This window comes from Hypanus sabinus, chromosome 31, assembly GCF_030144855.1.
Source record: "Hypanus sabinus isolate sHypSab1 chromosome 31, sHypSab1.hap1, whole genome shotgun sequence".
In the NCBI taxonomy this organism is placed as follows: domain Eukaryota; kingdom Metazoa; phylum Chordata; class Chondrichthyes; order Myliobatiformes; family Dasyatidae; genus Hypanus; species Hypanus sabinus.
This window is the reverse complement of record NC_082736.1, coordinates 24,299,972-24,324,339: the sequence shown is the minus strand read 5'-3', so window position 1 is coordinate 24,324,339 and position 24,368 is coordinate 24,299,972. Positions and strand designations below refer to the sequence as shown.

The 24,368-nt window shown below is 51.8% G+C and overlaps 2 protein-coding genes across 3 annotated transcripts in view; both read right to left on the bottom strand.

Annotated features, from left to right (window-relative positions):
* efemp2a (EGF containing fibulin extracellular matrix protein 2a) overlaps positions 1 to 12,501 on the bottom strand; it is a 31,498-nt gene extending 18,997 nt beyond the window's left edge. Inside the window, exons 1-2 of one of the 2 annotated variants that reach the window (XM_059955196.1) lie at positions 12,311 to 12,501; positions 205 to 317 (exon numbers count right to left, since the gene is read on the bottom strand). In XM_059955196.1, the coding sequence (XP_059811179.1) occupies positions 205 to 285 (81 nt within the window). In that variant the 5' untranslated portion in view covers positions 286 to 317; positions 12,311 to 12,501. Of the gene's footprint in view, positions 1 to 204; positions 318 to 10,681; positions 11,939 to 12,310 lie in introns of those variants that run through there. The other variant, XM_059955195.1, reaches the window with a different exon arrangement.
* Positions 12,502 to 17,136: 4,635 nt separating this feature from the next.
* Positions 17,137 to 24,368, bottom strand: part of fibpa (fibroblast growth factor (acidic) intracellular binding protein a) — an 87,782-nt gene continuing 80,550 nt past the window's right edge. Inside the window, exon 10 of the mRNA XM_059955197.1 lies at positions 17,137 to 18,477. Within this exon, the coding sequence (XP_059811180.1) occupies positions 18,408 to 18,477 (70 nt within the window). The 3' untranslated portion in view covers positions 17,137 to 18,407. The remainder of the gene's footprint in view (positions 18,478 to 24,368) is intronic.

The window sequence follows — 24,368 nt, the reverse complement described above, 5'->3', positions numbered from 1 at the left end:
TGCAGTCAGGCCGGGGGGGGGTTGGGAGAGACCCTCCTCCCTGGTGTACATGGTTCGGCGCTCCCTCCTCACCCTCCCCTCCCTCCTCGCTGCCCCCGGCCCGGGAGGGGTGGCGGGGATAAGGGTGGGCGACAGAAGGCTCAGAGTACCCCCCACCACCCCCCCCCCCGCAAGCTCGCGAGACGGACCAACGGCAGCACTCACCGTGAGGGTGACGGCCTCGTCGACCTGCTGGGGCGCGGCCGCCGGCAGCAGTAGGGCGAGGAGCGGCAGGAACAGCAGCATGGTGCACGGCCAGCGAGGGGCAGGGTCCGGGCCTGAAATCAGAGGGCAGAGCTCGTCAGGCTGGGTGGCAGAACCAGGAGGCACGGGGGCCTGCGGAGACAAACGGCTGGAGTATCGTTTGTTTGCTAAGACACACCTCCCCGGCCATTTGGCCCGTCCAGGCCTACCTAAAAACAGCAGCAAGCTTCTTCCTCCCATCTGTCCCAGCAATTCCCACTAAGGGGGTGATTGGCAGTGTCCAATTAGCCCGCTGACCCTCCACGATGTCGGGATGAGGGAGAGCCAGTGCACCTGGGCTGTGGGTGTGAGAGAGACCCACACAGTCACAGGGAGAGCGTGTAAAGTGAGATTCATTTGTGCAAGATGCACAATAAAGAAATTAAAAAGTTTATGAAAAACTACACAGCAAAGCTGGTCAAGTGACCCATGTACAAAAGGCAGCAGACTAGGAAAATAATAAGAAAATAAATAATACTGAGGACACGAGTTGCAGAGTCCTTCAAAGTAAGTCCGTAGGCTGCAGAGTCACAAACACAAGCGATTCTGCAGATGCTGGAAATCCAAAGAGAGAGAGAGAGAGACACACACACCTCAGCAGGTCAGGCAGCATCTATGGAAAAGAGTGAACAGTCGATAGTTCAGGCCGAGTTGAAGTGAGTGAAGTTATCCACGCCGGTTCAGGAGTCTGTTAGTCGAAGGATAATAACTGTTCCTGAACCTGCTGGTGTGGGACCTGAGCCTCCTGTACCTCCTTCCCAATGGCAGCAGTGAGAAGAGAGCGTGGTCCTTGATGGAGGGGGCTGCTTTCTTGTGGTTTTGTCCTTGTAGTTGTGCACAATGATGGGGGAGGGCTTTCTTCGTGACAGAACGGGTTACCTCCGACACTAAATGTTCTCATTCCTGGGGGAGACACAAACAGCCCCCAGCTCTCAGCCCGAAATGTCGACAGTTCACTCTTTTCCGTAGAGGCTGCCTGGCCTGCTGCGTTCCTCCAGCATTTTGTGTGTGTTGTTTGGATTTCCAGCATCCGCAGATTCTCTCATTTATGATGTAAAGTTGAAGCATTCATTTCGAGAGGACTAGAATATAAAAGCAAGGATGTAATGTTGAGGCTTCATAAAGCCCTGGTGAGGCCTCATTTGGAGTATTGTGAACAGTTTTTGGCCCCTCATCTTAGAAAGGATGTGCTAACACTGGAGAAGGTTCACGAAAATGATTCCAGGATTGAACGGCTTGTGATATGAAGAGTGTTTGATGGCTCCAGGCCTGTACTCACTAGAATTCAGAAGAATGAGGGGTGACCTCGTTGAAACCTATCAAATGGTGAATGGTCTTGATAGAATGGATGTTTCCTATGATAGGAGAGTCAAAGACCAGAGGACACAGCCTCAGAATAGAGGGACGTCCTTTTCGAACAGAGATGAGGAGGGATTTCTTAGGCCAGCGAATGGCGAATCTGTGGAACTCATTGCCTGTGGAGGCCCAGTCTTCATTAATACTTAAGGCAGAGGCTGATATGTTCTTGACCGGTCAGGGAATTAAGGGATACGGGGAGAAGGCGGGAGACTGGGGCTGAGGGGGAAAATGGACCGGCCATGATGAAATGGCGGACCAGACTCGATGGGCAAAATGGCCTAATTGTGCTCCGATACCTTACGGTCTTAAAGTCCATATTTGCTCCTCACTTCTCTGAGTCAGACCACGCTGTGACCATGGTATTTAGCTCTGGTCTCCCTAACCCCAGGGATCCATACGGTACATGGATCCATTCTAAACATCGCTGGGCCAGACCACACTGGCAGCACCTACTGATATCAAGAGTGGGCTAACGTGCTTCTCACTCCCACAGGAAGGGGTCTGGGAGGAAACAGCGCAGGTATGAGATGGGAAAGCTCGTGAGAAGAGCTCAATTCCCATCTCCCCCTCTATCGTCAACCTGACGCCCACCCCCCACACCTACAGAATCCCCCCCCACCTCTTTTAGACCAGCTGGCCTTTGCCTGTTAGTCACTCGTGCAATCTCACTCAGCACGAGGGGTTTGGCATACACTCAGATATCTAACCAGCCAATCACGTGGCAGCAAGGCAACGCATAAAAGCACGCTGGCACGGGCAAGAGGCTCAGTTGCTGTTCAGACCAGACACCAGCATGGGGAAGAAATGTGAGCTAACTGGGATGGTAGTCGGTGCCAGATGGGGTGGATCGAGTATCTCAGAGACGGCTATTTTGTGCGATTTATGATTGGGGCTTGTTTGTTCCCTGCGGCCTGCGGTAAACGAACAACACAGCACTAAACTAAACATTCCTAGACCGCTTTGACACCTTTGTGGTTTTGAGGTTTTATATCCTTGTTTATCATTTGCTTTTTTTTCTCCGTCTGCACGATCTGTTCTTTTCGTTTTGCCCGTTGGGTGTCTGATGTCCTCTTTGAACCAGTTCCATGGTGTTTTTTTGTTTCTTGGCTGTCTGTGAGGAAGGCGAGTCTCAGGGTTGTATACCGCACACTATATGTACTTCGATAATAAACGTTCTTTGAACCTCCAGGGATTTCCGCGCACAACAGTCTCCGGAGTTTACAGAGAACGGTGCAAGAAACAAAAAGTAACATCCAGTGTGCGGCCGTTCTCCGAGTGAAAGCACCTTGTTAACGAGAGAGGTCAGCCGAAAACAGCCAAACTCGTTCGAGCTGACAGTAACTCCGATAACCCCCATGTTACGACAGCGGAGTGCAGAAGAGCATCTCTGAACGCACACCATGTTGAGCCTTGAAGTGGACGGGCTACAGCAGCTGAAGACCATGCCGGGTTCCACTCCCATGTCTAAATAAAGCGGTCACTCCCGTTTTCATCTGCCTTTCCCTGGGTTAATAAAGGACGGTGTATTTTAGGCACCTCCGTAAGGTCACCCATCAGTGTCCTGCAAGTTTGAAAAGAAAGTCCTAGCCTGCCTGAACTCTCCCTGTAACTCACGTTTGGCAACTCTCTTGGAGACCTTCTGGAGCCTAAAAAGTTAAGACTGGCACCCTGCTCTCAGTGCGCAGAATAGTTGGGGTGCGCCCCAATCACATTTATAGCAAAGCGAACCACCTCCCCCCCCCTCGCGTGGTCAGGCTGTAGATCCCTGTACCTACAGTGCATTACACTGTTGCCAGCACCAACAACCAACACGGTCCGAGGGTGCGCTGGGGGGGGGGGGGGCAGCCCACAGGCATCGCCACGCTTCCAGCACCAACGTCGCACGCCCGCAACTGACTAGCCCGAACCCGTGCGTCGTTGGAACGTGGGGGGAAACCCTCACGGCTGCAGGACAAACACACAAACCCCCTTCGAGACAGCAGCTGGAATTGAACCCCGATCTTACGGCTGGAACCAATGAGAGGTGTCTTCACCAACACACTATGCTCATGATGACTTGTTTTTGCAGAGAGTCCATTTTACAGAAAGAGGCATTAACTTTACTAACAGGCGTGTCATTGTAACGAGGGATGGATGTTTGATGTTACTGACAGGAAAAGATGCATTAAGTATGTCTCTTTATACATTATTTTAGATAAGTATACTTCATTTAATGGGCTGGAGCATAATATCATTATAAAGGCAGCTTACCTTTACTAAGACAGGGCCATGCTCATTTGTTTATTAAGACAGGAACAGACACGTTATCTAGGACAGATGTGTTATGAACTATAACCGAGACAAGACACGTTCCCTGTGCTTAATCAGATAAAGAAAGATACCCAACACAGCACATTCTCCAGACGCATCATTAAGAAATCGGGAGACACGCTTACCAAGACAGGTGAAGACGTGTTTTGGATGATGAGTTATCCCAGAGGGATTACTGAGCCGGAGAGGGAAGTATTATCGTGACTAGTTCAGAGAGGCAGCAAAAGGCTGTGACTAGGGCCAGGAGGGAGCCACCTGGGCCCTTGAGACTGGCCCACTATCGAACGGGATTGTGACTGATCCATCTGTAAACTTGGCCAGGTTCCCGGATCATGTTTCACTCACCCAGAGCCTCGAAACATCTGACCATTCAAACGTCAAAGTAAATTTATTACCAAAGTACGCACACAGCCCCGAGATTCACTTTCTTGCGGGCATTCGCAGTAGGACAGACAAATACACTGGAATCAGTGAAAAGGCTCCGCACAAGGGCCGACCAACACACGCAAAACGCTGGGGGAGCTCAGCAGGCCGGGCAGCGTCGACGGAAAAGAGTGGACAGTCGACGTTTCGGGCCGAGAACCCCCAGCAGGATTGGAGGGAGAAAAAGATAAGGAGTGGAGTTAAAAGGTGGGGGTGTGGCGAGGAGGGAGGGAGAAACCAAGAGTATGAGATGAAACCGGGGTTTCAGATGGGAAGTGAAAGGGATCAAAGACACATTCCCAGGAGTGGTATGCGGCTGTGAAGCCGGGGCACTGGAGCTTCCATACCAAGCCATGGTGTGACCAGTCAGGGTTCCACTGATCCTGCCCAGCTCGCTGCGGACTGCCAGCATTTTGTGTGTCGTTCCAGATCCCAGCATCCTCATTTGCCAAGAACCTCCCTCACCTCTGACCTAAGTGTGCTCCAGCACCCTGCGTCCTTTCCCTTCTGAGTTCCAGAGACTCTGATTCAACAGAGTAATTATGTTGCCCTAAAAAGGACACAGCCTCTCATTTTTGAGCAGAGACCTGCTCCACGTGCCAGTGACCGGGGCACCTAGCCAGCAACTGCCAGACTAGACGCAGCAGGACAGAGGAGATGAAGTTGTACAAAGTGCCGGTGAGGCCTGGTTTTGGGGAATTGAGTGCCGTTCTGGCCCCCTGCCTCCAGGAAAGACGCCAGTAAGATCAGAAGGGCACAGAAAAAAATCGTTACTGGGGATAGGAAGGACGTTGGGGCTTTAGGGAGGGCGCCTGGTTTAGAGGGTATGTGCCATCACGAGAGGCTGGATAAACTTGGGCTGTTTTCTCTGGAGCGTCGGAGGCTGAGGGGGGAATCTGACGGAGGTTTACAAGATGATGAGAGGCATCGATAGAGTGGACAGGGAGTATCTGTTTCCCAGGGTTGAAATGTCTAATACCAGAGGATAGCATTGAAAGTTGGGGGGGGGGGGGTTGTGAGGGGCAAACTTTTTACCCAGGGAGTGGTGGATGCCTGGTATGGTGATAGAGGCAAATACACGAGAGGCTTTTAAGAGACGTTTGGATGTGAGGAAGATAGAGGGAGGTGGACATTGTGCTTGGGTGTTTCTGGTTTGCTGGTTCGGCACTGCATTGTGGGTTGAATGGCCTGTTCCTGTGTTGTACCGTTCTAGGTTCGAAGTCCTCTGTTCTGTTGAGGACTCGAGTTTATTGGGATAGGTTGGGACCTTACTCCCTCTCTACGAGTGGCGATTTGATAGAGGTTCAATTTCACCATTTACGAGAGGTTTGGGTAGGGACACGAATGGGAGGGGTGCAGTCCTGGCGCAGGCTGATGCAACTGGGCGGATCAATAGTTTGGCACGGACTAGACGGGCCGAGGGGCCAGTTCCTGTGTATGACTCTCTCCCTCAGGATCTCATCATTCAACCAAGTCCCCTCTCACTCTTCTAAACTCAGAGAATACAGGTAGGGTCTGCCCACCCTCGTGGGACAGTCCACCTGTTCCCTTACTTCCACTGCACTAACGGCCCTCCTCGAGCGAGGAGACCAGTGCTGAGCACAGTCCTCCGGATATGCTCGCCCAGTGCCCTGTACAGCTGAACCGTGTACTCCGTTCTCTCCACAGAACACGGGAGCATTCTATCAGCTCCCCTGGCTACTTGGGTGGACCCACAGGCTAGTGTGAAATTCCCAGATCCCAGAGGTCTGCTATCTCGAGATGCTGGGATCAATCTTTCCTGCGAAATGCCTGACTTCCTACAGCTGCCCACTCACCGAATCTATCAATACCCCCCCTTAAAGTTCCTTCGCAACTTAATCTCAACCTTCATTTATGCCACGAACCCCCTACCATTAACCGAGGGGTCCCTGATCTAACATAGAAAAACTTCTCGTTAGAAGATTGATGCAAACGACGCAGGCATGTTTCGGTATTTCGATGCAGGTGTGACAAATACAGCTAATCTTTATCTTTCCTCGCTACCCCCGCCATTGGGGAGGAGGCACAGGGGCTCCCTGCGCTCCGCCGTCAGATCTGCGACTGGTCCGTCGGCCCGGAGTCAGAACCGCCGACCTACGTTGTGGAATTTGCATCTCTGGGGCTGCAGTGCAGTGCAAAGGCATCGGAAAATGGCAGGAGGTTACAGATAAATAAACGGTGCAGAAGAGGAATGGGGGCTAGTGTTCGCAGGCCGGTTGGAAATCTGATGGTGGAGGGGAAGAAGCTGTTCCCGAAACATTCAGTGCGTGTCTTCAGGCTCCTGCACCTCCTCTTCGATGGTCGTAACGAGAAGGATAAGGTTATCTAGGGTTGGTTATTGTACACACAGGGAGAGGCATAGTTTTAACTAAAGAGGGGTGGAAAATAGAACAGTACAGGCCTTTCAGCCCATAATGTTGTGCTGTCCTTTTAACCTACTCCAAGATGTCTAACCCTTCCCTCCCCAGTTTTCTAACATCCAAGAGTCTCTTAAATGTTGTTAATGCACTTGGCTCTTTGTTCCAACATCCTCCCTATACTTTCCTCCAATCGACTTTACGACCCTCCTGTCCGCTCTGTCATTGCCTCTTCATTTTGCCTGCTTGCATCACACACCGAGGTGTCCTCTACAGTTCCCTGATGAGGTAACCGCAGCCTTTGGCCAGGAGCAGACGTCGTCGGGAGCTGCCCGACCTTCATAGAGTGCTCCGACCCTTGACCACCGCACTGTCTGGTGGTGGGCAGGTCCCTGCCCAACTCCTGACTTCCAGCTCGACTCCTCTTGCCTGCCCCATATCCAGCAAGAGGCTCCATCTGCTTCCTCCCCCATCCCGTGAGCTGCTCGGTTCTTGCTCTTTTCAGCAAAGCCCAGCGTAGACCCCCGATACCGTCCGCTTTGCCGGGGTGCGCATCCTGTCTTCGGTGAGCTACAATACCCTGTCTGGTCGAAGTGCGGTCTGCACCTCATCTCCCTCCCCACGTCAACCCTCATTCCCATGATTTGGCAGTCTTCCCTCATCCTCCTCTTCTGCAAAGAGAAAAGCCCTCGCTCACTCAACCTATCCCAAGACACGCTCTCTAATCCAAGCAGCATCCTGGTAAATCTCCTCTACCTCTCAAAAGAAAAGCCCTCGCTCACTCAACCTATCCCAAGACACGCTCTCTAATCCAAGCAGCATCCTGGTAAATCTCCTCCACCTCTCAAAAGAAAAGCCCTCGCTCACTCAACCTATCCCAAGACACGCTCTCTAATCCAAGCAGCATCCTGGTAAATCTCCTCTACCTCTCAAAAGAAAAGCCCTCGCTCACTCAACCTATCCCAAGACTCGCTCTCTAATCCAAGCAGGACCCAGATCCCCTCCCCCCAACCTTCTCATTCTCGCACCTTTCCCCCTTCCTTCCCAGTCCCGGTGAAGGGTCTCCACCCGAAACGTCGACTGTTTCTTCCCCTCCATAGGTGCTGCCTGACCTGCCGAGGTCCTCCAGCATCTTGTACCTGTGTTAACTTGTACCAGGAGAAGGGTTATCGGTATCTGGACAAGGTGCAGGATCACCTCTACCTGAACAAATACAGGGCCGGGCGTTACCTAGTCAGGGGCATCTTGCTGAGTATGTGATCTTTTACCAGGGCCAGGGACGAGGAGTTGGACAAACTCGGGTCATTTTCTCTGGAGCACTGGGGGCTGAGGGGAGATCGGATATAGGAGGAGACGGGCAATATCTTTTGCCCAGGTTGACATGCCTAATAACCAAAGGTGTTAAGGTGAGAGGGGGCATTCAAAGGAGGTGTGGGGGGCAAGTTTATTCTTTTACACTGGGGTAGGGGGTGCCTGGAGTGTGCTCCCTGGTAGAAGGCAGAAACATTAGGGACTTTTAAGAGATGTTTAGTTCAGCATGGGGATGCGAGGGATATAATCATAGTCATAATAAGTACTTTATTGATCCCGAGTGGAAAATTCTTTAGTTACAGGAGCAACATTTAAAAACACACTTAGCAGTGTGCAAACTAATAACAAAGTACAAATAATAATATAGACAATAATAATTTGCAATTTTTTTCTTATTATTGATACATCGCTTAGCTTTGTGAATCAGTTATTTGCTGATTTAATTCTTCATTGTACATAATGACATATCGACTTAATGCATTTTTTGTTGATCTTCAATAATAATTAATAAAAAAGATTTTTAAATGAATACTTTGCAATACTGTGCATTAATAATGTGTGAGATAATGAAACAAGAGACTATTGTACAATGATGTGTGTTCTCCTGTCACACAGAGATGAACTGTTGTATATGCCAATTGCGTTTGAACCATAGAACACTACAGCACAGTACAGGCCCTTCAGCCCTCCATGTTGTCCCGACCCATTTAATCCTTAAAAAATGTACTAAAAAATGTACATAACCCTCCATTTTTCTTTCATCCATGTGCCTGTCCAAGAGGCTCTTAAATACCCCTAATGTTTTAGCCTCCACCACCATCCCTGGCAAGTCATTCCAGGCACTCACAACCCTCTGAGTAAAAAACTTACCCCTGATGTCTCCCCTAAACTTCCCTCCCTTAATTTTGTACATATGCCCTCTGGTGTTTGCTGGTGCCCTGGGAAACAGGTACTGACTATCCACCCTATCTATGCCCCTCATAATCTTGTAGACCTCTATCAAGTCCCCTCTCATTCTTCTACGCTCCAAAGAGAAAAGTCCCAGCTCCGCTAACCTTGCTTCATGTGACTTGTTCTCCAGACCAGGCAACATCCTCTGCACCCTCCCCACAGCTTCCACATCCTTCCGATAATGAGATGACCAGAACCGAACACAATTCAATTGTTTGGTCGGAAAAGTTTTCTGTAACGATCCTTGTGGCAGCAGAGCTGAGTGAGTCTGTTTGAAAAGGCACTCTGCCGCTTATTCCGTAGGTCATGGAGAGGACGTGCCTGACTGTTCATAACAGATAACGGTGGCCACTAAAAGAGTCTGGGTTACAGCAAAGGAAGGATATGGACATTGTGTAGGCAGACGGAATTGGTTTTGTTGGCCATTTGATCAGCTGATATTGTAGGCTGAAGATCTCTGTTTCCATTCTGTTTTCTACGCCAATAGCACAGATTGATCAAGGCAGGCAGAAAGTTGACTTGAAATATAAGGTGGTGGCTATATTTACAGAGAGACCTTCAGAGACTGGTTATTAGACTGGCCCATCGAGTCTGTTCCGCCATTTCATCATGAGGTGATCCAATCTCCGCTTTAGTTCCACTCCCCCGCCTTCTCACCATAACCTTTGATGCCCTGACTACTCAGATACCTATCAATCTCTGCCTTAAATACACCCAATGACTTGGCCTCCACTGCCACCCGTGGCAACAAATTCCATAGATTCACCAGCCCAGGCTAAAAAAAAATTTTCGCATCTCTGTTCCGAATGGGCGCCCTGCAATCCTCAACCCTCTCCAATGTCAGCACATCCTTTCTTAAATAAGGAGCCCAAATCTGCACACAGTATTCCAAGTGAGCCTCAACATCACATCCCTGCTCCTATACTCCATTCCTCTAGATATAAATGCCAGCATCGCATTCGCCTTCTTCACCACCTGGAGGTTAACCTTAAGGGCATCCTGCCCGAGGACTCCCAAGTCCCGTTGCATCTCAGAACTTTGAATTCTCTCCCCAGTCTGCCCGCTTACTTCTTCTACCAAAGTGCGTGACCGTACACTATCCGACATTGTATCGTTACGGGAGACCCGTTAGACGCAACAGCACAACACACGGGGGCAGAATTAGGCCATTCGGCCCATCGAGTCCGCTACGCCATCCCGTCATGGCGGATTTACTATCCCTCTCAACCCCATTCCGCTACCTTCTACCCACAATCTTTGATGCTCCTGGTAGTCCAGAAGCCATCAAAATACCCAAAGACTTGGTCTCTTTCCCCGAGGCTGTTCACAAACAGCTGCACCTTATCATTACTAAAGAGGACTTTGGGCTAGGATTAAAAGGAAGGAAGTTATTTTTAACCCGGAAAGTAAAACATCTCTGGGAACACTTGGAGCGGTGACTGCGTTTGGGCTCCTGGTTAACGTCAATGAACTGCCTGTGGATACTCCCCCAGCAATATTTACTTGGGAAGTGAGCAAAGGTACTGAAACGTTAGTAAAGCCCTGACGGAGAGCAGATTTTTGCTGCCTGCCCTGCGTGTTAAAGAGGACTCGCTTTCCTGCCCGGTGCCCCCTCCCCGAAGCTGCCTACCCTCACCCGGCAGAGAGAGACTCCGCAGTTCACTCACCGGCCGGCGGTTGCGGACTGAGAGGCCGTTCGCTGTTTCCTGGATTTCTCCCCGGCGAGGATTTAGCTGAGTGAGAGGAGTTAATTCATCTGGGGTGTTTGGAAGAGTCTGGACTCTCTCTCTCTCCCTGCTCAGATTTCACTCTGTGTCGCTCCTGCCGCTGCCGTTGCCTCTCCCTCGCTCTCTGGCCCAGTTCCTTCCCGTATCCCTGTACCCTTTCTCCGCTCTCTCATTCCTTCCTCTCCCCCCCCGGCTCTGCAGCGCCGAATTCCAGCGCGTTTGCCAAACAGCTCCAACTGTGCCACCACCCCACCTGGCTCCGCTTAGCTCCGCAGTAATAACAGATGTCAAACAGAAAGCCTTAACACTTTGGTGCCTGGGAGCAGGGTGGGAAGTCAAACTCAACTGTTTATTCAGCTGGAAGAGAACACACACACACACACTGAGAACTTGCTGTCCCCCCCACCCCCCACATCTCCTGGAGACATTATACCCAACAAACAAACGGCATCACAGAGGGCGGGACGGTACACTATCCGGCGGCCAGCGTCTAACGCTTTACGGCGCTCAGGGGTTCAACTCCCGAGGAGTCTGTCTCTGCGTTCTGGGTCACTGAGCTGTGGCTGCGCTATTTTGGCGACGGAAGGCCGGCGACAATTGCCCCCTCCCACCCACCCCGGGGCTGATCGCTGACGCAAACGACGCACTTCACCGTAGCTCCCGATATTCCGAAGTGCGCCGGACAAATAAAACGATGGGCGAAGTTTCAGATCAGCTTGTTGGGAAGGAACGAGGTTCGAAGTAAATCTCTGATCGGACTGCACGTAGGCGTGGGGGTGGCCGTGAGGAAGAGAGGGGGGAAGGGGCCGGCCGGGAGTAATTTCCTGCCTTCCATGGGACTTAGGGTGGGTGATGGCGGATCCAAGGGCCTTTCGGCTCCGGAGAGACACGGAGGGTGGTTTAGCTTCCACACACCAGCCCCCTAACTGACCATCCCGGTCCCGGTCCGCGCACCCCCAGCGTCCACAGGAATGATCTCCGACCCGGGTCAGTGGGAATCCCTCCCAACGGAGACCCGGTTCAATTCGGATTGATAGAATGAGAAAGAGGACGAGAGGACGAGAGGGATGGAGAAAGAGGGGTGGAGAGGGATGAGAGCGGGAGATGAGAGGGGATGACGGGGGCAGATGAGAGAGAGGCGGGATGGAGAGAGGTGGGAGGGGAGATGAGAACAGGAGGATAGAGGTAGATGTGGGGCGGGACAGATGGGGAGGGGATGGATGCAGAGAGAAGGGGGAGGGAGGGCGAGTGAGGGGCAAAGAGGGAAAAAATTACTCTCGCGTGCTCCAGTTTCGTCCCACATCCCGTGACCTGCAGATTATGAGCGGTGGTGAGAATCCAGAGGGAAAGGGGGGGCGGTTGATGGGAATGTGGGGTGGGGGCACAAAATGGGATTCAGAATCCCATGTACCTCGAAACAGGCAGGGAAATGTGCCGTTTGCATTAACAACCAACACACCCCAGGGTGGGCTGGGGAGCAGCCCGCCAGTGTGGCCGCACATCCCGGTGCCAATATAGCAAGCGCACCCGCCAGAAACAAAAAGAAACCGTCTCCCCACCCTCCTGTACCGGGACTGGAAACGAGGACTGTCCGTCCCCGCAGACGCTGCTCGACGCGCTGAGTTCCTGCGGCGGACTGTGTGCTGCTGACGAGAGGGGTGTTAGTGCTGTTGTGCCCTTTGGTTACAACGGGGCATTGGCAGGGTGCGGAGCTGGGCTGACGGAGTTCATGTGAATTTACTTTAATTCCTTCATATCCATGAGGAAAATCTTTACGTTATGTCTCCGCCTAAATGTGGCATGTGCATGTGCAATCACAGTAATTTATAATAAATATAGCAGTCAGTGTAATATAGAGTACACTTGTGAGTTTAATCGGTCTGACGGCCTGGTGGGAGAAGCTGTCCCGGAGCCTGTTTTTATGCTGCAGGACCGTTTCCCGGATGGGAGCAGCTGGAACAGTTTGTGGTTGGGGTGACTCGGGTCCCCAGTGACCCTTCGGGCCCCTTTTTACACACCTGTCTAAAAATGCCCTGAATGGAGGGAAGTTCCCCTCTACAGATGCGCTGGGCTGTCCGCACCCCTCTCTGCAGAGTCCTGTGATTGAGGAGGAGGGGGGAGGTATACCAGGCAGTGATGCAGGTGGGGTCCGCCTCCATAGGCCCCTCAGAGTTCAAGGGGTGAGGTGAGGCTGGCCGCCTCCTTTCCGGATGGGTGTGGAAGCTTTGGAGAGGGAGGTTTAGCAGAGTGCTGCTCGGACGAGGGGCTGGGCCAGCTGAGAGGATGAGGGGTGACTTGGTAGGGGAATAGATGATGAGAGGCACGGGTGGGCAGCAAAGCCAATACCAGAACAAAGCGTCCTGGTCTCAGCCTTCCTGAAAGCGACGCACCACCCTCGTCCCACACCCGGAGCGAGATCGCCTAAAAGTAGGCGGGCTGATGCGGGAAGAATTGCACCCCCCCCCCCCCGAACACACACACACACACCCCTCAGCGCCACAGAGCACAGAAAACGGCCCTTCAGCCCGAGTCCATGCTGACCCATCAACCACCAACTCGCAACCCATCCCGTTCCGCATTGCCCACTCACTTTGCAAACTGCCCCCCCACACACACTCACACTCAGAGGTTGGGGTCGAACCCGGGTCTCTAGGCCGGTGGGGGCAGTCTCAGGGTGGACTTTCCATTCTGAGCGCCCGTTTGCTTTGCCCGTGGGCACGGTGCAGAGGATATGGCGAGCGTGTGTTCGCGTCTCTCTGCGGGTCAGGGTCGACCAAGGACGATACGGAGAGTGAGCTCCCCCCTCTCCACACATCCGATAACCCAAAGGAACGGCAGACACCGATACAGTTTGGCACCAGGAGCTGCCAGACAGCGTCCAACAGAACGTAGGACCGCCTCAGGGGCTCCAGCTCCGGATTTATCCCTCCGGGTTCACTCCCGGAGCCTCCCCCGCGAGCGGGTACGCCCGCAAGGCAGCGGGGGTTTGAGATCGGAGCTTTCCTTCGGTCTGCTGACCACCCGTGTCTGGCGGTGACTGTGTGGCAGTGCAGCGTGTGTGGACGGAGGGATGATAGTTCTCACGCCGGGGAGACCTCTCCGCCGCCTGGCCACTCGGAAGCAGCCCCCTCCGCCCCAGAGTTATTTCAAGCCCTGCTCCCTGGTGAGGCGTGCAGCCAGGCACATACACATCGGCCGCCCTCTCCGTGCTGGAGGAGGTGGGAAGCGACCAAACCAAACTGTGATCTGGAGTGTGATGCGGAGTTCAGCCACCACCCCTCTGCACGGCGAGGAGCCGCAGACAAGGCAGGGTCCGGAGCCACCCGCCCAGGCCCAGCAAGGGGCAGCTTGCACGCGTTGAGTCAAACGCAGAGCGGAGTCTGATCGGTTCTTGATTAGCACGGTTACGGGGAGAAACAGACCTGAATGAGTGCTGGAACAGACTCGATGGGCTGAACGGCCTAAATCTGCTCCCATGTCTCACGGACGTTGAGCGAAAGGTTCACTTGGAAGTCTCCCGGTGTATTCCTGACCCAGAGCCTCACACTGAATGGCTTTCAGGGACGCAGTGATTAATTCCTCCCTCCATTGTACAGCCACACAGCGGGGATAAAAGGCCTTCGGTCCTGTTTCCCTGCCTCCATCCCATATCCCTCACCCAGCCAAATACCCGTGGGAAAAGCCTCACTGTTATCCTGCTCTGGTAATGGACTCCCTGCACTGGAGAAAAGACTGCGGCTGGTCACCTCATCAGGAACGGGAAGCAGAATTCGGCCATTCGGCCCATCGAGTCCGCTCCTCCATTCTATCGCGGCCCGTGTTTGAAAATGCCTCAATCTCATTGACGCAACACACTCGAAATGCTGGTGGAACGCAGCAGGCCCGGCAGCATCTGTAGGGAGAAGCACTGTCGACATTTCCGGCAGAGACCCTTCCTCAGGACTAACTGAAAGGAGAGATAATAAGAGATTAAAATGATAGGAGAAGACCGGAGGGGGAGGGATGAAGCTGAGAGCTGGGAAGGTGATTGGCGAAAGTGATACAGAGCTGGAGAAGGGAAAGGATCCTGGGACGGGAGGCCTAGGGAGAAAGAACGGGGGAAGGGGAGCACCAGAGGGAGACAGAGAACAGGCAGAGAGAAAGAAATAGAAGGGAGGGGGAAAAAAACTAAATATATCAGGGATGGGGTAAGAAGGAGAGGAGGGGCATTAACAGAAGTTAGAGAAGTCAATGTTCATGCCATCGGGTTGGAGGCTACCCAGCCAGTATATAAGGTGTTGTTCCTCCAACCTGAGTGTGGATTCATCTTGACAGTAGAGGAGGCCATGGATAGACATATCAGAATGGGAATGGGATGTGGAATTAAAATGTGTGGCCACTGGGCGATCCTGCTTTCTCTGGAGGACCGAGCGTAGGCGTTCAGCGAAACGGTCTCCCAGTCTGCGTCGGGTCTCACCGATATATAAAAGGCCACACCGGGAGCACCAGACACAGTATATCACACCAGCAGACTCACAGGTGAAGTGTCGCCTCACCTGGAAGGACTGTCTGGGGCCCTGAATGGTGGTGAGGGAGGAAGTGTGAGGGCAGGTGTAGCACTTGTTCCGCTTACAAGGATAAGTGCCAGGACGGAGATCGGTGGGAAGGGATGGGGGGGAACCAATGGACAAGGGAGTCGCGTAGGGAGCAATCCCTGCGGAAAGCAGAAAGAGGGAGGAAGAGAGGGAAAGATGTGCCTGGTGGTGGGATCCTGTTGGAGGTGGCGGAAATTACGGAGAATTATACGTTGGACATCTCATTGATCTGCCTTCTCTCTGCGATGGATACAGGGATGAAATGGTGGAGCAGATGGCCTAATTCTGCCCCCTTATCTCATGCTCCTCCACACAGACTCACCACCCTCTGGCAAAAACAATTGCTCCTCATCTCTGTCACAAAGGGACTTCCTTCAATTCCCAGGCTGTGCCCACTGTCCTACCGACAGAAACATCTCCTTCGCGCCCACTCTATCCAGGCCTTTCAGTACCTAGAAGGTTCCATTGAAATTTCCCCCGCTTTCACCCTCAGTCCCCGCCCAGAGCCATCCAACGTTAACCCTTTCAGTCCTGGGACCGCTCTCCGTGCCCTCTCCAGGGCCCACAGTTGTCATGGCATTTTCTTGTCTGAAGATGCCCCCGCTCCCCACCTCTCATCCTGCATCTTTTATTGCCACTGTTTCACATATTTACACGGCTGCTGGCTTTATTATAACAGTATCAGTGACAATAGCTGTCTTATATAAATGTGCACCTTCCACTCTATGTCAATCTGTCAACCTTCAGGCCACGCCGCTCAGGGACTTGTGTCGATATTACCTTTGTGACTGTGAGCGCTGGCCCCAGAGGAACCACATTTTGTTTAGCTCTATACGAGCTCAGCTGAACGGCTATAAACTTGAACTAGAACCTCTGGTACGAAGCAACACACACAAAAAATACAGGGGGAACTCAGCATCTACGGTGGGGATAAACAGTCAACATTTCGGGCCGAGACCCTGCATCAGGACTGAGAAGGAAGGGGGAAGGTGTCAGAATAAAAAGGTGTTGGGGGGGGGGAGGAGGAAGGAGGCTAGCTGAAAGGTGATGGGTGAAGGAGAGGTGGGTGGGAAAGGTCAAGGGCTGGAGAGGAAGGAATCTGATAGGAGAGGAGAGTGGACCAGAGGAGAAAGGGAAGGATGGGGGGGGGACCTGGGGGGAGTGATAGGCAGATGAGAAGAGGTTAAAAGCCTGAGTAGGAAATAGAGGAAAGGGGGAGGGAGAGGAATTTTTTTACCGGACGGAGAAATTGATATTCGCGCGGGGATGCTACCCTGACGGAATACAAGGTGTTGTTCCTCTACCCTGAGGGTGGCTTCATGTCCGAACGGGAATGGGAATTGGAACTAAAATGTTGAACCACCGGAAAGTTGTCACTAAATCCCCACTGTGCCTCCGGCCAGACCGTGACCAGAGTTGGCTTTGTCACCTGACTTTCTCCACCACTGGAGCACACTGCTTCCCCATTGGTCGACGAACCTGTACATCATCAGCGTGGCCACCTACGGACTGCCAACCAGAATTTGTGGACAGATCCGGGAGGCGGGCAATGGCCAATACCTTACTTCTGCATCAGTGAAGACGGCGGTGGAGTCACAGCTGGGCCACTGGTCAGTAAATCACGGAAGCAGAGGCCGCGGTTGGAACAGTTTAATTAAATAATGCTGGGATCTTGAGAAAATACCTATTCCAATGGAATTACCTTAACAGAGATGCAAACGTTTCACGTTACGACATTTAGGGTTATGGAAATCCCCCCTTATAGGATCCACAAATCACTGCCAGAAAATCTGGTGCGCAAAATAAAACTTCTCTCTTGGGAAATTTAAGACAACACAAAATTTATTCTTTTCCATCACGCGTCTCTGGACACACGCAACTAACCCGACTTTGCATTACAGATAAAAGGTGATAACTCTGAAACACAGCCCTCTCCTGGGGGCAGGTGGGTAGACAGAGATGTAGACCTCATGGCAGGAGGGGCGGGGGGAGTGGAGGGAGACGGGGCGGGGGGAGTGGAGGGAGACGGGGCGGGGGAGTGGAGGGAGACGGGGCGGGGGAGTGGAGGGAGACGGGGCGGGGGGAGTGGAGGGAGACGGGTCGGGGGGAGTGGAGGGAGACAGGGCGGGGGAGTGGAGGGAGACAGGGCGGGGAGAGTGGAGGTAGATGGGGTGGGGGGATTGGAGAGGGATGGGATGGGGTAGTGGAGGGGGAACAGAGAGGGGATCTGAGGAGAGGTTGGGGTGAGGTGGATGGTGGACGAAAGGGGAAGTTGAGGGGGAAATGGGTAAAACAGGTGGGAGAGGTGGAGTTACGGCAAAGGAAGAGGATTTGAGGGAGCAAAGAGGGGCGAAGGAAAGGAAAGCAGGGGAGGGAAAGGGGAAAGGGAGAGTAATGGAGTGGGAGGGGGATGAGGCAGAGAGGGACAACAGAGGGGAGTGCAGGAAGGGGTAGAGTGATGTGAAAATGCAAAGGCAGGGGATGGGTGATGGGACTGGTAAAGGTGAGGGGGGATATGGAGGTTAGGGGAAAGGAGGATTTTGGTAGGGTGGAGGGGATTCGAGGGGCAGGAAGGGAGGTAGGAATAGGAGTCTGGTGAACAGGGAGCGAGGTGGTGGAGGGAAGAAGGGAACAGAGACTTGAACAGTTGAGGGGGAAGAGGAGAGGTTGGGCAAGAGGTAGGCAGAGAAGAGAGGGAGGGAGATAGAGAGAGGGGAGCAAACACCCCCCCTTTCACGCGCAGACCCAGTAAAGTACCACGGACATGTGAGTGGATACAGGTTTATCCACCCTTCCCCCAGGTCCACGGTAGTCAGGCCATTTCACATATTCATCGAACATGCGGGCTGCCTCTTCCCCTTCTGCGTTGGGCGCTAACGACACAGTCCCCCGGACAACCACCACAGGAGAGGTTGTTTGATCGGTCCAATTTTAAATAGCAAACAGCCGGGCCGGATCTGCCCTTTAACTCCTTCTAACATTCCCGATATTTGCAATTTAAAGAAAAAATCTCACGAGCTTGCAGATTCTCGCTGGATTGAGCAGAGGCTAGTAGGTTTTGTTCTGCTCCGAGCAGGACCAGACGCGAGCCCTCAGTCGTGGTACATCTTCAGGATGCAGTTTTTGATGGTGCCCATGTACCGCTCCCACAAAGCCTGGTGTCTGGGGAAGTAAAACAGACGTTACGCGAGGTCCCTCTGCCGCCTCGGCTGTAACCGTCAGCCAGGCCTCATCTGAGGGTCGGCAACTTTAGATTCCTCAGCGTCCTCACTTCGGAGGGCGATGGTGAAGAAAGCACGGCAGCACCTCTACTTCCTGAGGCGTTTGCGAAGATTTGGCATGACTCTGACAAACTAGTGTAGTGGAGAGTATACTGACTGGCTGCGTCATGGCCTGGTGTGGAAACACAAATGCCCTTGAACGGAAAATCCTACCAAACAAAGTGATGGATTCGGCCCGGTCCATCCTAACCATTGAGCACATCCACACAGAGTATTGTCGCCATCATTAGGGCCCCCTCCCTCCCACCACCACCCAGGCCGTGCCCTCTTCTCACTGCAGCCACCAGGAAGGTGGTACAGGAGCCTCAGGACTCGCACCAGCAGCTTCAGGAATGGAAACTACCCTTAAACCATCAGAATCCTGAACCAAACTTCCCTCACTTCACTTGTCCCATCATTGAAATGTTCCCCCAACCTACAGATTCACTTTCAAGGACTCTTCATCTCATGGTCCTGCTAATTATTGTTTATTTACTTATTTTTATTATTGCTTTCTGTCTGTAGTTACACAGCTTGTTATCTTTTGCACACTGGATGAATGTCCAGGATGGTGCAATCTTTCACTGATTATATTATGGTTGTTATTCTATTATGGATATACTGAGTATGCCCCAGGAAAATGAATCTCAGGGTTGTATGTGGTGACGTATATGTACTCTGTTAATAAATTTACTTCCAACTTTGAACATCTCAAGTTGGTGCCTCCCAAGTTATTTTCCTCCTGCAGTTCCACACTCCGGTCACACGGTGGTGCTGTGGGCTGCAGTGGCCGTTGTGAATCAGTCAAAATCCTAATGCCCGAAATATAGCGATTAAAAAAAAAGCAAGATTTAAAAAAAACACAGGAGGGGTCATTCAGCCTGTCAGATCTGCTCCACTCAATCCCCTCCCCCCCCCCCCCCCCCCCGCATATCCTTTGGTCCTTTAAGGCATTAAGGAACAGATGGAATAGATCTACCCCCTCTTTGAATAAATATAATGACTGCCCTTGGTAGGGAGGATTCCACATGCTCCCTCTGAGTGAAGATATTCCTATCTTAGGGCCCAGGAGAGGTTTACGAGAATTATAGGGTTATAGGGTTAAGGTTTGAGGAACGCTTCATGGTTCCGGGACCTTGCTCACTCGAGATTTGAAGAATGGGAGGGGAAGGGGCAGATTTCATCGAAACCCATCGAATATTGAAAGGCCTGGATAGAGTGGACGTGGAGAAGCTGTTTCCAATAGTGGGAGAGTCTCGGGCTAGAGGGCAGTGCCCTAGAATACAGGAATGTCCCTTTAGAACAGAGATGAGGCAGAATTTCTTTAGCCAGAGGGTGGAGAATCTGTGGAATTCATTTCCTAATTCTGTCCCTGTGTTCTGTGGTCTAAATTACCTATCCTGAATCGCAAGGCCATCAATCACTCCCGGCTTAGGCTGCTCTGTCCATGGGAAATCTCCCCGAGACCAGTACACTGTGTGTTACAATGCAGTGGATATTTAAAAACACCCACAAGTCGTGGCCAATTACCGATTTCAACAGTTTCAGGAGTTCTGGTGCAGCTTGGGGTCAGGAAAGGGGCGATTTTAATACAAGTTCTTGCATAGGTGGAACTACGTTAAAGAAGATAAGAGTTTAACGAGTGAAGCAAGGGTTGTGGATAATCATTTAGTAGAGTCAAGAACAGCTTCTTCCCCCACTGGTGTCAGACTCCTAAACAGTTTACCTCTCTCATAACCTCTCCCAGGTAGTGCTGCCAAATTCTCTAGCAAACACGAGGAAATCTGCAGATGCTGGAAATTCAGGCAACACACACAAAATGCTGGTGGAACGCAGCAGGCCAGGCAACATCTATAGGGAGAAGCGCTGTCGACGTTTTGAGCCGAGACCCTTCTGGCATTTCTTTTTGACCATAATATCCGGGACCAGATCACCTCTGACCCACGTTGCTACAGGAAACAGGGACTCAGGGGTCCAGACAGAGACACCCACCAAGTGCTTTAGAAACTCAGCAGGTCAGGCAGCATCCATGGAGGGGAATTAACATTTCAGGCTTCGGGGCCCTTCCTTTCCAGTCCTCCGAAAGGTTGACTGTTCTCATTCCCTTCCACTGATGCTGTCTGACCTGCTGAGTTCCACCTGTATCACTGTGCATTTTATTCAAGATTTTCAGCTTGAGAAGTTTTGAGTGACGACTGTCCAGTGGCCCTGACCTCACACATCATAAAGACCCTGGATAGGCTGGTCCTGACTCACCTCCGACCCCTAGTCAGATCAGCCCGCGATTCCCTAGAGTTTGCCTACCAGGAGCACTTTGGAGTTGACGATGCTGTCATCTACCTGCTGAACAGAGCCTCCTCCCATCTGGATAAGCAGGGCAGCACTGTGAGGACCTTCAAAACCACCTTGCTGCTGGGAGAACAGCTCCGTTCAATGCAGAGCGGCACTTCCATTGTATCCTGGATAATGGACTACCTGACTGGCAGACCACAGCAGGCGTGGCTTCAGAGCTGTGTCAAACAAGTACTGGAACCACGCAGGGGACTCTGTTGGCTCCCCCCGCGTTAGACTGTTCGTGAAAACATTTTTTCCTTTCCACTCCTCGTCTAATATTTGTGCATCTGTGCACTTGTAACGCCACTTTAATGCTGTCATTTCCTTTAATAAAGTTTCTATCCATCTCTATCTGCAGAACCTCTTGCGCTCCCTGATCTACCTTTGGAGAGAAGATACAGGAACTTGAAGCCGAAGGAGTGAGAGCTAGTCGCATGTTGGCAGGAAGGCAAAGGAGTTGGTGTGCGAAGGCAGCACGCAGAGTGTAACCGTGGGTGATTGTCTAGGACATTTCTCTTGCCCCGTTGGGTATTGATAATGTAAGATGCCACAGGCTTGTTTCCCTAGATCGGTGGCACGACAGACGGTGGGGGAGCTGCTTGGCCTCGTTTGTAGTTTGGATTAGTGTGAGGTGCTACATTTTGGTAGGAATAATCCAAATAGGACATACATGGTAAATGGTAGGGCATTGAGCAATGCAGTAGAACAGAGTGATCTAGGAATAATGGTGCATAGGTCCCTGAAGGTGGAATCTCATGTGGATAGGGTGGTGAAGAAAGCTTTTGGTGTGCTGGCCTTTATAAATCAGAGCATTGAGTATAGGAGTCGGGATGTAATGTTAAAATTGTACAAGGCATTGGTGAGGCCGAATTTGGAGTATTGTGTACAGTTCTGGTCACCGAATTATAGGAAAGATGTCAACAAAATAGAGAGAGTACAGAGGAGATTTACTAGAATGTTACCTGGGTTTTAGCACCTAAGTTACAGAGAACAAGTTAGGTCTTTATTCTTTGGAGTGTAGAAGGTTGAGGGGGGACTTGATACAGGTATTTAAAATTATGAGGGGGATAGATAGAGTTGACGTGGATAGGGGAGATTCAAACAAGAGACATGAGTTGAGAGTTAGGGGGCAAAGGTTTAGGGGTAACATGAGGGGGAACTTCTTTACTCGGAGAGTGGTAGCTGTGTGGAATGAACTTCCAGTAGAAGTGGTAGAGGCAGGTTCGGTATTGTCATTTAAAGTAAAATTGGACAGGTATATGGACAGGAAAGGAATGGAGGGTTATGAGCTGAGTGCAGGTTGGCAGGACTAGGTGAGATTAAGCGTTCGGCACAGACTAGAAGGGCCGAGATGGCCTGTTTCCGTGCCGTAATTGTTACATGGTTATGTAGATTAGACCTCAAGCCATGGGCTTGCCTGCTCCTGCAGTCCAGCAGAAGAGTTGTCAGAGGTAGTGGTGGGAGCTGGCTTCTCCCATTGGTGCTGCCCCTAGTGTTCAATTGGTGAAATGACAAGCTGGATTGCTGAGTCTAAGCAATGCTGGGAAGGATACCATTAATTTGCAGGACTTCAGTGCTAAAACATGTGGGTTATATCTTTTCAAGGATTTCAAGTTCCCTGGCCCCATCGTCTTATTTCCTCTATGGATGCCCAGTCTGTGTCCATCCCCCACTATGAAGGCCCTTTATTTTTTCTGGACACCAGACCTAACCAGTTCCCCTCCACCACCATTATCCTCCACCTAGCAGAACTTGTCCTCACTCTAAAGAATTTCTGCTTTGGCTCCTCCAAACTAAAGGTGAAGCCATGGGCACTCACATGGATCCCAGCTGGGCCAGCCTGTTTGTCGGCTATGTGGAACAGTCTATGTTCCAAGCCTACACTGGTGACTGTCCCACACTTCACTTACACTGCACGGTGCTGCTTCCTGCACCCATACTGAACTCGTCCACTTCATCCACTTTGCCTCTAACTTCCACCCTGCCCTCAAATTTATCCGGTCCATTTCCAGCACCTCCCTCCCCTTTCTCGATCTCAGTGTCTCTATCTCCAGAGACAGCTTATCCACTGATGTCTATCACAGACCCACAAACTCTCACAGCTACCTGGGCAATATCTCATCCCACCTGTTACTTGTTAAAACACCATCCCCTTCTCTCAATTCCTCCATCTCCGCCACATCTGCTCTCAGGATGAGGCTTTCCATTCCAGAACAAAGGAGGTGTCCTCCTTCTTCAAAGAAGAGGGCTTCCATTCCTCCACCATCAACACTGCCCTCAACCATCTCTTCCATTTCAGGCACATCTGCTCTTACCCCATCCTACGTCCACTCTACTAGGGACAGGGTTCCTCTTGTCCTCACCTACCACCTCAACAGCCTCGGCGTCCAGCACATAATTCTCCATTCCTTCCGCCACCTCCAACGGGATCCCACCACCAAGCATATCTTTCCCTACACCCCCAACTTTCTGCTTTCCACAGGGATCGCTCCCTACACGACTCCATTGTCCATGCGTCCCTCTCAGCACTTACCCTTGCAAGCAGAACGAGTGCTACACCTGCCCCTACACCATTCAAAGCCCTTAACAGTCCTCCCAGGTGAGGCCACACTTCTCCTGCGAGTCTGTTGGGGTCATACTGTGTCCAGTGTGGCCTCCTGTATATCGGTGAATCCCGATGTAGACTGGGAGACCGCTTCACCGAGCAGAACAAGTGGGATCTCCCAGTGGCTCCCATTCTAATTCCACTTCCCATTCCCATTCCAATATGTCCGTCCATGACCCCCTCTACTGTCTAATGACGCCACATTCCGGTTGGAGGAACAACACCTTATTTCCGTCTGGGTAGCCTCCAACCTGATGGCATGAACATCGATTTCTCAAACTTCTGGTAATGCCCCCACCCTCCCCTTTCACCATTCCCCATTCCCATTCCCCTCTCTCATGTTATCTCCTTGCCCGTCCATCGCCTCCCTCTTGCTCCTACCCCTTTTTCTTTCTTCCATGGCCTTCAGTCTCTTTCACCAGTCAACTTCCCAGCTCTTCACTTCACCCCTCCCCCTCCCGGTTTCATCTATCACCTTGAGCTTCTCTCTCCCCGCCCCTCGCCTTTCAAATCTACTCCTCAGCTTTTTTTCTCCAGTTCTGCCTAAGTTCTCCAGCATTTTGTGTGCGTTTTTCTGAATGTGCTACTTGGACCCAGAGGAACGGTGGCTCGCTCAGCCGTATCCATGTCTGGTTGAATGACAAACTCAAACTTGATTTGACTTGGATTGGATTTGAAAGCCGGGACGCGCAGAGTAAAAAACATTTTCTTCCCCAGGGCTGTCAGACTCATGAACCGATCACCTCTCTCACGTCCCCTTCCCGGTGGTGCTGCCACATCCCACCTCTCTGTTACTTGCTATCCCTGTCTGCACTGTCTTGGTCCGTACTCTGCACAATTCTGCTAACACAGTG